This window comes from Naegleria gruberi, assembly GCF_000004985.1.
Source record: "Naegleria gruberi genomic scaffold NAEGRscaffold_35, whole genome shotgun sequence".
Classification (NCBI taxonomy): Eukaryota; Heterolobosea; class Eutetramitea; order Acrasida; family Naegleriidae; genus Naegleria; species Naegleria gruberi.
In genome coordinates, this window is record NW_003163292.1 from 190,711 (window position 1) to 203,759 (window position 13,049).

The 13,049-nt window shown below is 35.6% G+C and overlaps 5 protein-coding genes across 5 annotated transcripts; 2 read left to right on the forward strand and 3 right to left on the reverse strand.

Annotated features, from left to right (window-relative positions):
- Nucleotides 1–372: 372 nt before the first annotated feature.
- On the forward strand, nt 373–1,615 carry NAEGRDRAFT_69597 (uncharacterized protein; the record flags this gene model as incomplete). The annotated part of the gene is made up of 2 exons (XM_002675146.1): nt 373–401; nt 955–1,615. The coding sequence occupies 2 exons, from the start codon at nt 373–375 to the stop codon at nt 1,613–1,615; spliced, it is 690 nt and encodes a 229-aa protein (XP_002675192.1).
- A 43-nt stretch (nt 1,616–1,658) lies between these two features.
- Nucleotides 1,659–3,652, reverse strand: NAEGRDRAFT_80387 (uncharacterized protein). The gene is made up of 2 exons (XM_002675224.1): nt 3,217–3,652; nt 1,659–3,174 (listed from the first exon to the last, which is right to left on the reverse strand). Exons 1-2 carry the CDS (start codon nt 3,506–3,508, stop codon nt 1,697–1,699), a joined length of 1,770 nt encoding a protein of 589 aa, XP_002675270.1. The 5' UTR covers nt 3,509–3,652; the 3' UTR covers nt 1,659–1,696.
- Nucleotides 3,653–4,393: 741 nt separating this feature from the next.
- NAEGRDRAFT_69599 (uncharacterized protein) lies at nt 4,394–4,967 on the reverse strand (the record flags this gene model as incomplete). The annotated part of the gene is made up of 2 exons (XM_002675225.1): nt 4,394–4,822; nt 4,902–4,967. The coding sequence occupies 2 exons, from the start codon at nt 4,965–4,967 to the stop codon at nt 4,394–4,396; spliced, it is 495 nt and encodes a 164-aa protein (XP_002675271.1).
- A 660-nt stretch (nt 4,968–5,627) lies between these two features.
- NAEGRDRAFT_80388 (uncharacterized protein) lies at nt 5,628–9,337 on the reverse strand. The gene is made up of 3 exons (XM_002675226.1): nt 8,838–9,337; nt 6,420–8,806; nt 5,628–5,822 (listed from the first exon to the last, which is right to left on the reverse strand). The coding sequence occupies exons 1-3, from the start codon at nt 9,239–9,241 to the stop codon at nt 5,665–5,667; spliced, it is 2,949 nt and encodes a 982-aa protein (XP_002675272.1). The 5' UTR covers nt 9,242–9,337; the 3' UTR covers nt 5,628–5,664.
- A 512-nt stretch (nt 9,338–9,849) lies between these two features.
- NAEGRDRAFT_80390 (uncharacterized protein) lies at nt 9,850–12,860 on the forward strand. Its single transcript, XM_002675147.1, has one exon. It carries the CDS (start codon nt 10,655–10,657, stop codon nt 12,743–12,745), a length of 2,091 nt encoding a protein of 696 aa, XP_002675193.1. The 5' UTR covers nt 9,850–10,654; the 3' UTR covers nt 12,746–12,860.
- Nucleotides 12,861–13,049: the final 189 nt, after the last annotated feature.

The following is a 13,049-nucleotide window of genomic DNA, read 5'->3' on the forward strand; positions in this document are numbered from 1 at the left end:
ATACCAATCTGAATTGATACAGTTATCACAACCGATAATTGTTCATGTGCTCTCCAAAAAAGGATGATTCCAATCAATAGCCCAACCATTTGAGTAGCCATAGACATTACTGAGGACATTAAAAAAGAAGATGTGAACAATTTGTGAATTACAACATGAGAATGATTTTCAAATTCACTATAATACTCAATTTCAACTCCATTTTCATGCCTTATTTCACCTACATTGTCTTGAGGAGAGGCCTGTTGGATAGCTAATCTTTCAGCCTCCTTCTTTACAGTTTTGAAAAAGATGTAATTCAGTCCAATCTTTAAAACTGCCAACACACCAATTACTATATACAAAAATAGGAAAAGTGGCCACAAGGCAAAAATGTCCTCTTTTCTCTCTTCTCTGAGAGGGTAAGGTTCACTAGAATCGAAAGTTTCACTCACAAACTCTACAGTTGATATGATTAGTAATGCTAGGTTGACCACTATCAAAACTTCTCCTAAACTATACGAAACCACAACAATTTTTTGAGATTTTTGCAAACTCCTCATAACTGATTGGAAGATCATTTTTTTTAATGATTTGTTTTTGACTTCTGCCTATTGAAATTGTTTATTATTTTGGAGGTTATTCTTAATTGGTACTTTTGGAGTGAAAGAGACAAATTGAATTAATTTGTAAATAATAAATCTAAGGAAAATTCTATAATTGGAAAATCGTTTAAAGTCAAGCGAATGGACAATATGATTTTCATCTCAATACCTTAATTCTTGTAAATAAAATTAAATACAAAGAAAATATAAATATTAAATAATTAAAAAAAAATGAAAAATACATCACTGTTGGTTTTATTAGTTTGTTTGGTGCTTGCTGTCTTTTTAATTTCGGAGAGTACACCACAAAAAACCACACCACATCACCATCACCATCAACAACAACAACAAATAATGATGACGTAACTAGTGTGCGAACGAATGTATTAGGACAAGTCGTTGATATTCCAAAACATTTGAGAAAGGATGAACAACACGATCCGATTAAAGTGCTTGTTTTGAGACAAGATAGGCCTGGACAAGAAGAAATTTATTATGTACGAGCTGATGGAACATTTTCTATTGAAGGTTTGACTGTCGGATCACATATTGTACAATTAGCTTGTAATAGATTTGAATTTGCTAAAGTTCGTATTGATGTATCAAAGAGTGGAAAGATGAGAGCTATTGCTATGGTTCCATCTAGTCATCCTTCACTTTATTCATCTGAGGAAGAAAGAAAAGCTGCTGTTGCTTCTGTGGACGGATTCGGATTTGTTAAACAAAATATTCCTGTCGAACCAATTCTCAAAATTAGACCATTGAATGCTTTGAATTACTTTGAAGTTGTTCCTCCAATGGATTATCTTGGACTCTTGAAGAATCCTATGGTTATCATGTTAGTTGTTGGTGTTCTTGTTTCTGTTGTTTTCCCTAAACTTGTTGACCCAGAAGCTATGAAGGAAGCACAAAAATCAATGTCACAAGGTGAAGGAAGCTTCCGTGATTTAATGAATAATTTGAATGGTGCTGCAGAAACTACAGCTGCAAATGCTATAACTGGTCAAAAGAAGAAACCAAAGAAGGATTAAATTTTATTTATTTTGAATTTACCTTATTTAATGCTTTTTCATATTTGACATCATTATTATTTTCAATTTATTTGTTATTTATTAAACTTCAATATCTGAAATGACTGAATGTAAACTTTCACTGCTGTGTGATCTTTCCATGGAACAAGTTTCAGCACTTTCAAGACTTGAAATGCTATCCACAGATTTTGATCCAATAGAACTACCAAACGACAACTTGTTTGAAGGGAAATCAGTTGCTGAGAGTTCCATATCATCGTGAGTATACTCTGTATAGTTTTGTACTGGAGAGGACATGCTATCTTGCAATTTGAGAGCTTGTAACTTGGTTTCAGAGTTACCTTCTTCAATCAAGAATTGAGCCTTATTCATACTCTTTTCACCAACAATCTTTCTCCATCTCAAATAGAAGAAAGCAGGAATGTTGATACCAACAACTGCACAACCATAGGCAACAAAAGCACCTGCCAAAAGATTCCATGAGAACATAGTTGGACAAGCAATCATTGAATACAAGCTTACAGAGCATGAGCCCAACATCATTGGACCAACAGATTCAACAGCCAATGTTTCGTCTTCATTACCAATCCACAATGTAAATAATGTGGTCATGTAAATAGTTGGGAAAGAGGCAAATAAACCAGCAAGGAGAGTAAGTTGCATAGCATTGAGGAGAACACTGATGGAAACCAAACAGAATGGCAAGCCAATTCTCAAAGCAAAGATAATGAGACGAGACTTTTTGAATTTCTTCTTTTCTGGACTTGTTGGAGTGTTGCTATTAGTATTACTCGATTGATTGAGAGGTTTGTACACCTTATAGGTCCAAGAAACCTTGACAGCCAATACAAGTGTAGCAACAAAACACAAAACACTAATGGCAATGTGGATTTCATCTCTCCATTGAATGAGACTAATGGCTGTCATATAGGTGCTTGCCATCACTGTCCAAATGCTCACACCCAACAAACATACCAATAAACCACTCATAACTTTGATGAGGGTGTCGCTACCCAAAGCTTGTAATGCCTTGATTTGGAAAGTTGGTTCATCATCTGCTGAATTACTATTTTCAATTTGAATAACAGTAGTTGGGGATGATTCATTTGGTGATTCGTCCTTTTCAGAGAGGATAATTACATTGGTCAGGTCTTCTTGTTGCAAAGATTCCTCTTCATTAGTGGAAGAAGCAGTTGGAGTTGGTGGCACCTCAGTGGATTCTTTCAATTTCTCACCTTCTTGGTCATTGTTCTTGTTGACGACTTCAATGGTAGTAGAAGGTTGAGATGAATTAACATCCAAGTCTTCAATCTTTGAATTGGATGTCTTTGCTTTGGACTTTAATTGCTCAATCTTTGAGGAAATGAATCTTCTCCAACGTTTCACAACAAGTTGATCAATGTGTGGAGGAAGCACCTTCCAACACAATAAAAAGATGGCAGTCATAAAGGTACCAATTGGAATAGTAAAGAACCCTCTGGTCATGACATGTTGTCTAGTGGTACTGTCTTGTCCAAACTTGAAGAGAGCATCCAATGCAAAACCCAAAGTTGATGGAACTATCAATTCAATGAATATACAATATATATTTCATTACTTACCAACAGCAGTTGGAATAGAGGAGATGACACCACCAACTCTTGAACCTGCACGTTCAATAATGAGAGTAATGGTGAATGAAATTAAAGAGGCACACAAGCCCATAAAGATTACATTAAAATACAAGGAAGAAATGACTGGATAAACCATTGCCAAAAGACCTTCCTGATCCAAGTTTGAATCAATAACAGTAGAGTTTGAAGTACCATTTGTTGGATTGAGAGTGGTTGTTTCATTCAATAGCACTTGAAGCATTTGCACATTAAGGTATTGGAAGAAAACTTGACTGGTCATTTTATGAGTGATGATTATTAGTCTTATTGAAATGAATGTTGTTGGATGATATTATTGTCTTGAAATGTTCTATCATGCGTTTTCAAATATATTTAGCCTTTGTTATTCTCGTGTGTTGTGAGTGACAAAGAAGCTTTGTTGAAGATCTTTTTTTTCAATGGTAACCACAACAGTGAGAGGAATGAAGGAAAATTAATGTGCACCAATAATTGATGTTTTCAAAATCGAGAGAAGGAGACAAGGTTGGAAATGTGGATATTCTCAATATTCTCTCATCACCTGGGATTTGTAAAAACTTCGCGTGTTTCCTTGTTAAGAAATGTGGATAATTTTGGAACGGAAGCCTACACCACCTCAATTAGAATTATTATTGAAAAATTCAATAATAGACTTGCACGGGCGCGAAACGATATGTTGAAAATTTAACAATAGCAAGTACATTCGCTAGGGGAAAGTCGGGAGCAAACTTTACTGGATTTTTTATCACCTCCTTAATGAGTTGGAAAACGTTTCAATAAGTCTGCGAGTCTATAAATGACTATGGAGGTTCCGCTATCTTCGTAATTTGCCCATTAAATTGATATTGATATTTCAAAGCAAATATTCCATGTTTTTTGAAGTTTTACATTCTAAAGCTTGAACGGGTACCTTTTAAGAATGCACCTCGTATTGAGGTGTAGGGTTGTTGCATGTGTGTACTGCAGTTTGGAGAAAATAGAAAACAGGATTATAATAATATATTCTTCATGATTTCAAGTTAATGGTTTCAACACATATTATCCAATGAACAATTATCCATGTTGTGAAAATTCTAGATATGTAGAAAACCAATTTTATTGTAATAGTGTATACAATTTCATGGTTCAATTTGATATTGAATCATCTCTAATTCAAATTCAACCAATTAAGCCAAATGATAAATTCCTGAAAACTAATAACACTATCAGAATTAGTATCCAAACTCTTCATTGCCTCCTCAACTTCCTTCATGGATGCATTCTTATTTTGTTCATATAATTCTCTATAGAATTTTTCAAATTCACTCAGAGAAATGACACGATTAGAGTCAACATCATATTTTCTGAAAATATCAGCTGCTTGAGTCAATAACTCAATTCTCTTTTCTAAAATTGATAATTCTGAAGTGGATGCAATTTTAATCCAATATTGTTCGAATTCTTCAAAGGAAACGTGGCCATCAGAATTTTTATCAAGATACATTTCAAGAGCTTGAATTTCTTCCTTGCAGAAATTGAAACCCAAATCATCCATAATCTTCTTCAAATCAGAAACTCCAAATACACCTCTTCCGCTCTGTTTCGAATAATATTTTGATCATTTGAAAATAAAAATTATATTGGAATGTTTAAAGAAATAAGAATATTTTACATACAGTATCATACTTTAGACACAAGCTTTTAATAACCTTTGGATCTGTGCAGTACACAACTGATGTCATTTTTTTAATTATGGTGACGTCTGGCAATAAAGTTCACAAGTAATCAATCCATTTACACGAACAACTCAATTAGTTCCTAATCATTAATCTTTCTTCTCAGCATCTACAGTTTTTCCCCTAATAATCTCACCAAACACCTCGTACAGCAATTTTGTAATCTCTTTCAATACTTGAAGCCATTCCAGTACCAAATCCGATCCTCCAATGATCCACACTACAAATAAGAAGAGTAACACCATGAATGCATACTTGAAAGGAGCAAAAAGTATTCCAAACACAACTTCCACCATAAAATCTTGAATTGTTTCCAAAATCCATGATTCCTTCTTTTCCGAATTGTTTTTTAAATTTTCCTCAGTTTGTTCTTGACTATTATTTAATTCTTCCTTCTTATTGTTGGGTTTTTCTTCCTGATGAAGATTTTGTTGTGGAAAATTCATAGAAAAGTTTCTTGATGCGTGCAATGATGATGAAGATCGGAAGAGGAGTTCAATACTGGAATTGCAAGGTAGTTTCGTGTTTCGTGGAATTGTGTTGTGAAGGATTCCTCTTCTAAATATTGAGTTGCTAATGATTGATTTTGTTGAGGAAACAAGTCGTCCGCTCTTCATTTCTGATTTGTGGTATTGATTGTTTTTTGTAATAAAAATTATCAAATAAATTATTAAATTAATTATTTATTCTTCTTAATTTCTTTTTACTTTCTCTTTTTACCAAAGGAAATTTGTAAATCATTTTCTGCAGCTAACATTCGAGGTGTTTGATGTTTGTTATCCTTCACATCAGGATTAGCTCCATTTTGAAGTAAATATCTACAAATCTTTTCAGCTGCTGGTTTGTCTTTGACCTTACAGGCTAAATGAAGTGGTGTTTCACCCTTTTCATTTACAACATTCACAACTTCCTTAGTTAATAATGTTAAGAATAAATTGACAGTTTTGATGTTACCCTTACTGACAGCCAAGTGAAGAGGAGAATTACCTGAAGCATCTTGTTCTTGCATCATTGTTGCACATGATGTAGGATTCAAGAATGCAATTCTATTCACAAGAGCATCCAATCCTTGTAAAGCAGCTTGATGTAGAACATTTTGCTTTCTTTCATCTCTTGACATTGGTCCAAAGACAACGTTTGGTTTAGAGTTAGTGATGATGTATTCCACAATGGCAATGTGTCCCTTAGTGGCAGCTCTCATTAATGGAGTTTTTCCAAATTTGTCCTTCGAGTTCAGTAAAACTTTGTTTCCACTTTGAGTTGATGAAGCAAATGCTGTACCAACACTTTCAGAAATGTTAATATCATTTGATTCACTCACTAAAAACTTGACAGCTTCCATTCTACCTTGATCACAAGCCATATGTAAAACAGTCGATCCTTCTGAGGTTTTGAAATTGTAATCTCCTTCAAACATGTTGCACATCATTTGGGCAGCTTTGAAGCATTTTGTGGCACTTTCCATTTCGAAATGTTCTTCATCATAGAATGCCTTTGCAAAGAGAAGATGAATTGGTGCCTTGCCATACTTGTCTCTAATGTTAATTTTACCTCCCAATTGACACAATACAAGAATCGAATCAATGGCTCTGTGAGAAGTTGCCCAGTGAAGTGGAGTTGATTCCAATTCATCTTCAGCATCAATAGAACATTGATACTTGGTCACCAATAGGAAAATAAGAGATGACCGATTTTTCTTGGCACTTTGATGCAAAAGGTAACATTTTGGTTTTTCAAAATCTCTCATTTTAGGAATATCATGTTCTGAAAAGTTGGCAAATTCTTTCAATTCTTCATTCTTTGACTCATCGGCTTCCTTACAGAATGCCAAGTATCCAATTATGAAATTCTCAAAATATTCAGCACATTTTTGATCATCCAAATTGTGATTATTGATAAATTGTTCTAAAACAAATGAATAGAGTTGCTTTGGTTTCACTTCTCCAAAATTTGTGAGAGGAATGTATTCAACAACAGTCACAATACTTTCCTCATCGTCTCCAACCTCATATTCTGGAGCAATGGTTGTGTTATATTCTTGTGAGCCTGGAGAGAGAGCTCCTGTTGGGCTTGTTACTGTTGCTCTCAAATTATCAATACTTCCTAGAATATTAACAGTCGATACTTGTAAACTAGAGGATGTATCTTCAGAAGATTCAAAACTATAGGCAGAATCATTGGAAAGTAGTGAAGATATATTTCCATTAATAATATCCTCAGTAGTTCTTTTGAACTCTTCATTATTAAAGTTCAAGGTTGGCACAAGATTTCTTGGTGTCGATGAGAGTGTTGGTGGTGGAATTGGTTCTTCCTCTTCAGGAGATTTTTCTTTTTCGTCAAGGAGAGTAGAAAGTGGATTCGTATAAGGAGTGTTAGCTGAGTGGTGTTTGTTGATTAATCTTTTCAATTTTTCATTAGTAGAATTACTCAATGTTGGAGTATCGGATGGTGATGTTGTCGCAATGACTGGAGTCAAATCATATTCTCTTTTACCAAAATCGAATACAGACTTTCTCTTATCCTTCTTTTCGTCTGTAAAGGATCGAGAGAGTCTATTCTCTGAATTTCCATTTTTGAGCCAGTTAGCAATCTTACCAGAGACGCTATACTTTCTCTGAGATAGACTTATACTTTCCTCATTCTGAATAAATTGTTGAATTTTTGATGAGACAATTTTTTCATTGACCAATCTTTGAATTTGTTCGTCATCTGCTGCTCGAGGTGTCTTTGGAGTTTGATCTTTGAGCATACTTGCTTCAGTGGAAGATCGTTTTTCAAAGAGTTTTCTCTTGTGAGCTACATCCAACAAAGCAGGATCACCTTCATTACTTGGAGAAGTTATTGACTGAGTTGCCTTTGAAGGTTCTGATTTTGAAGAAGTACTCTTCTTTCTTCTTGGTGTTAACATTGAAATCAATTTTTTGATATTTCCTTTAGTTTTCCTTGTTGTTTGCAGAGCTGGTTCATCTGAATTTTCGTTTGGTGTTGGAGGTGTATATGGTGATGTATTATTGTTTACATTGTAATTTTCAGTCAAACCTTGTTTTTGAATAATCATTTCATTTCCTGATGATTGAATTGAGAGAGGAGATGTCACCCTCTTATGAGTTTGTATTGTTAAATTCTCGGAGAATGGAGATGGTGGACTCGTTGTTGTTCCTCTTCCACTATCTACGATGAGATGTGAGAGTGGAGGAGAAAATCTTGAAGAATCTCCATTCATTATTGTGGTAATCATTGGATTTTCCAAAACTCCAACACTACTCAGAGTACTACTACTCATTGGCGAAACAATTGAATTTCCACTACTTGATGATTGTAGAAACTGATTGAAGCTAATGACACTATTTACAGAACTGGTCATACTTGAATTGCTACTGCTTGGAGCATGGTGTGGCGAGAGATGATTAACTAAATGGTTATTATTATTCGAATCAGAAATGCTTTCTCTGAAATAATTCTCTGGAGTTGTTGTTGTATTATACAGTGAAGGAGAAGATTTCGAAGAATGAATCAATGAAGAATGATTACTAGCTGATGAAGGTAAAGCTGCAAAACTATGACTGGCTACATCAATATTGTTATTCGAAACTTGTGTAGAATAGTTTTGCACAGCCGAATCTCCATACTGTTGTTGGAAAGATTTTAAACGGTCGGCTGAAGGTTGCTGTTTAGATTCCCTCTTAAAGGCGCTCTTCAATTTTGACCAACGACTTTTAGATGAATTATTCAATTCTCCAGGTGAATTCATTGATAGTCCATTATTATTCATTGCAGATAACTCTTGTTCATTAAATATCATGGTGGGTGAAAGGGAAGATGCCAATGAAAGTCTCTGTGATGCTCTTCTAGGTGAAAGTAAATTATTATTTACACTCTGATTGAGTAGGAGAAGAGATGGTGAGGGAAATTGTGTTGTAGGAGAGGATGGTGAAAATGGTTTCTCTTGTTCTCGTTCTCGTTGCTGATGATGGATGAGGATGTGGATGATGAATATTATTATTATGATGTTGAATATTAGGCTGATTTTGATGATTTATAAAGATTGGAGAATCATCATCTAATTGACTTGTTGTTGCTCTCCTATCGTCCTCTGCAAATTTAAAGAATAATGATGATGAGGCAGGTTGTTGTTGATTATTGTTTTTGGATAATGCAAATTCAGGTGATGAATTTTGCACGAGAGATGATGTACTTGTTGAACAGGTGAAATTTCCAACTGTGTTGGCAGTAGCAACTGTTGTATGGTTGTTATTTGTTGTTTTTGCCTGTTGTTTCATCTTTCAATTGTTAGTGTTTCTTCAATATGATGTCGCGGTCACAATTATTCGAAGAGGAAAGTAACTGCAGAGATAAAAAATCGAGCTGAACCAAGTTTGGCAACAACTGCCGAGACACAATTTTAAAATTGATTGTTGTGTTGGGGGTTGGATTACCTCTCTCTCTTGATAATTTCCTTGGTAACAGTTTATTAACAAATGTTTTTTGATTCACCACCGCTCAAAGGAGTATCAATTGATTTTTTATCTACTTTGCTCATCATATTGAAAAGTGATACTGTGTGCACCTTGTTTTCATGACTCGTAATTACGGCAACCATAGAACAACTTTGGAACCTTGATCTATCTATACTCTAACCAGTCAATGTCATCAATCCTTACTTTTTAAGAGGTTTCAATACAAGCCACGAATTCGCTATCTAGAGAATAAATGATGACAAGTACATTATTAACATCTTATTGACAACACATTAAGGTTATTCTTGTGAATGTTTCAAATGTTTCAGTTGGTGGAATGGCTCAAATTATTTTCGGACGAATACGATTCCAATACCACCTTACAAAAGAAACACGTGTAATTGGTTTTAGAAACAAAAAAAAATGAGCAACCAACAACGTGCACCAGTCTACTCCTTGAATGCTAGAGGAAAAATGTTTACTGATGATGCCTATTATGAAAAACCTGTTTCCTACAGTAATAGTGAGGAGGTTAGAAGAAATTTGAGTTATACTCGTAGAGTGAATACAAGTGTTGGTAGTAGCAGTAGAGATTCTTCGGAAGATGATCGGAAACAAAGAAGGAACAAGCAACAGAAGAAAAAACCTTCTTCTATTTTCTGCTGTTTGTTATGCCTTCCATTTAAATGTATTTATCAGGGCTTGAGAGCAACTGCTAAATTGGCTTGTTATTCCTTTATTGCTGGTATTGCACTTGTATTAATTTTCCAAATATTGGTTTACTTTTCACTCTTTTCTACTGCTTCAAACAAATATTTTGGAGGAGAAACAAACAGTGAGAACACTCCTCACACTCTTTTTGATAGAACTGCTCATGTAATTGGAACTGCTTTAGGAGCAACGTACTTCTCTGCAGAATCTGGTTATGCTGCTGCTAAATGGACAATGAATACTGCATCATATTGGCTTGGAATCATGTTGGATTTTATTGAATATTGGAGAGGGAATAGACCTTCTTTATTTACAAAATATAATGAACAATCTAAGGGAACTCAGGAAAACTATCATGACCACAGATATTAGAATGTTATATTTAGAATATATTTTTTATGATTATTTACCAAATTTGATGAATTGATTTAATTACGAAAAATACTATTAGTAATTTGTGTTATCTAACTCATGGAAATTTTACAAATATATTCTATTGTTGAATCATTGTTATGTACTATTTAAATGACTTTTTTATGGATAACCAATTTTCACAACAAAATGACTAGACAACAAATGCTAAACTCGAGTAAGCTTTCAAAGCTTGCTATATTATTATATTTGATTGTGACTATTGTGTTTGCCAACCTTGTACACAGTGATGATAAATCTGAATTGAACATGGCTTACACTGTAGATCAGACGAATTACATTCCAACCTCAGTCTCGTATTCTAATTCTGCTAATAACAATGGTGCTTTAACCAAATCAAGCACAACCACTTACTATTCCTCTTCAACGTCTGGCTATCCATATGGAGGCGGGGCAGTTCCTATTGGTGCAGCACCAGTTGCACAACCTATTTTACAACCTCAACAAGTGATTGTTAATCCACAACCAATTCCACAACCTATTCCTCAAACATATGCTCAACCAATTCCTCAACCATACCCACAACCTATTCCACAAGGTGTTCCTATAGCAGGAGGGGCAGTTCCACAACCAATTCCTCAACCTATTCCACAAGCTGCTCCGTATGCTCAACCTCTTATTACTCAACAACCTATTCCTCAACCTCTTCCATATGCAGGAGGAGGTGTTCCAATTGCAACAGGAGCCCCATATGCTCAACCTCTTCCATATGCAGGAGGTGGTGGTGTAATTTATGGAGGTGGAGGTGGTGTTGTAGGTGGAGGTGTTGTTGCTCAACCAATTCCACAACAAGCTCCAATTATTTACTCTGGAGGTTGTAGTGTTTATGGAGGTGTTGGATGTGGAGGTACTATTCCACAACCTATTCCACAAGCTGTCCCTATTGCTCAACCTTTACCCCAACCTGTTCCTCAACCAATCTTGCAACCTATTCCACAAACTTATGCCCAACCTATTCCACAACCTCTTCCATATGCAGGAGGAGGCATTGTTTATGGTGGAGGTGGCGTAGTTTACGGAGGTGGAGGTGGTGTCATTGCTCAACCAATTCCACAACCAGCTCCAATTATTTACTCTGGTGGCTGTGACGTTTATGGAGGCGTTGGATGTGGAGGTGGTGGTGTAGTTTATGGAGGTGGAGGTGGCGTAATTTATGGAGGTGGAGGTGGAGGTGGTGTAATTTATGGAGGTGGAGCTGTACCTATTCAACCATTTACAGTTGACACTGTTGCACCTGTATCCTTAGTGACATATCCTCAAACAGTGGTAGTGAGTCCACCTGTAACAGCAACACCTTGTACCACTGGTAAATGCTCTTCTGTGGATACCTACGTACCTAATGTTATAGTCCCAGCTTCAGCAGGTGTAGCAACACCTTGTACCACTGGCAAATGTTCTTCTGTGGACACCTACGTACCTAATGTTATTGTCCCAGCTTCAGCAGGTGTAGTAAGCGTTCCCCTCAAGAGTAATAATGTTGTTGTTGGATCTGGATCTACAACTGCTTCTACTTGTTTATTGACAGTAAGAGGATTGACCACATTAGCTCTTAGCCCATCCTCATCCATCTGTTCTTCAGTTGTCAATTGTATAATTACTTACATTTCAGATTATGTGCAATATGCTATCAATGCCCTCAATTACGACAGTAGCACTTCTCTCACTGTGAACTCTCAAGATGAGAATGTAGATTTGTGGAAGGCTTTAGAGAATATTGCTGGAAGTATTAGCGAAGATGGATATGGACCTGCAACAACTACAGCTTCAGCAACATCAGCTGCTTGCACCAATGATTTGGCTCCTGTTTTTGCCAGAACCTCTAAAGGTGGAGCAGTATTTGTTAATTCATGCTGGGCAAGAATGGCAAAGGCCTATCCACCATTTGTTCCAGTTACACTCAAACCTGGTTCTGTTTCTAGTGGAGGTCAATTTGATTGGCCAGATGATGTTCAAAATCCAAACTATGTTGTTGCCAATTACTATGTATTGAGCGCTTTCAGATTGACAAACTTTGCCTTGTACTACTTTAGACCTTGTATGAGTGCAAGCACTTACACTGTTCTCTCTAATGCCCTACAATCTTTGAACGACATTTCAGCCTTAATAACTGCTGGCAATGTTACAAGAGCAAACGCCTTATTGAGTGATTTACAAAAAAGTTTGAGCACATTATCTAGTGCATAAGAGTGTCATTATATCTATAGAGTAGTTTCTTTATCTTCACCTAAGAGTAGTGTGATTGAGTATCTTTAAATTTTTGTGAATTGTAAATTCAAATAAAATTCAAACCAAATTTATTTCTTTTAAAAAATTATCATCACACAATGAAGCCATTTTCTCTCGCAAGAGGATTTAAACTTGGATGAAGTGATATGCTGAAGATAGGAGGTTCGGAACTTCAATCTTCTTATTCACACACTTCTTTATCAACAATGAATCACAATGTTGAATCGTCCAGTTTGCTATGGACAGTCCAATAGAAAAATTC

Bases quoted from the DNA above. Each gene is read 5' to 3' on its own strand.
- NAEGRDRAFT_80387 (XM_002675224.1), bottom strand. From the start codon at position 3,508: ATGACCAGTCAAGTTTTCTTCCAATACCTTAATGTGCAAATGCTTCAA. The intron at 3,175-3,216 runs GTAAGTAATGAA...TTGAATTGATAG, and splicing joins CTCTATTCCAACTGCTGTTG to TTCCATCAACTTTGGGTTTT.
- NAEGRDRAFT_80390 (XM_002675147.1), top strand. From the start codon at position 10,655: ATGACTTTTTTATGGATAACCAATTTTCACAACAAAATGACTAGACAA.
- NAEGRDRAFT_80388 (XM_002675226.1), bottom strand. From the start codon at position 9,241: ATGAAACAACAGGCAAAAACAACAAATAACAACCATACAACAGTTGCT. The intron at 8,807-8,837 runs GTGTAAATAATA...TTCACCTAGAAG, and splicing joins TCTTCTCCTACTCAATCAGA to AGCATCACAGAGACTTTCAT. The intron at 5,823-6,419 runs GTGCCACAAAAT...CACTTCATTTAG, and splicing joins AGAACATTTCGAAATGGAAA to CCTGTAAGGTCAAAGACAAA.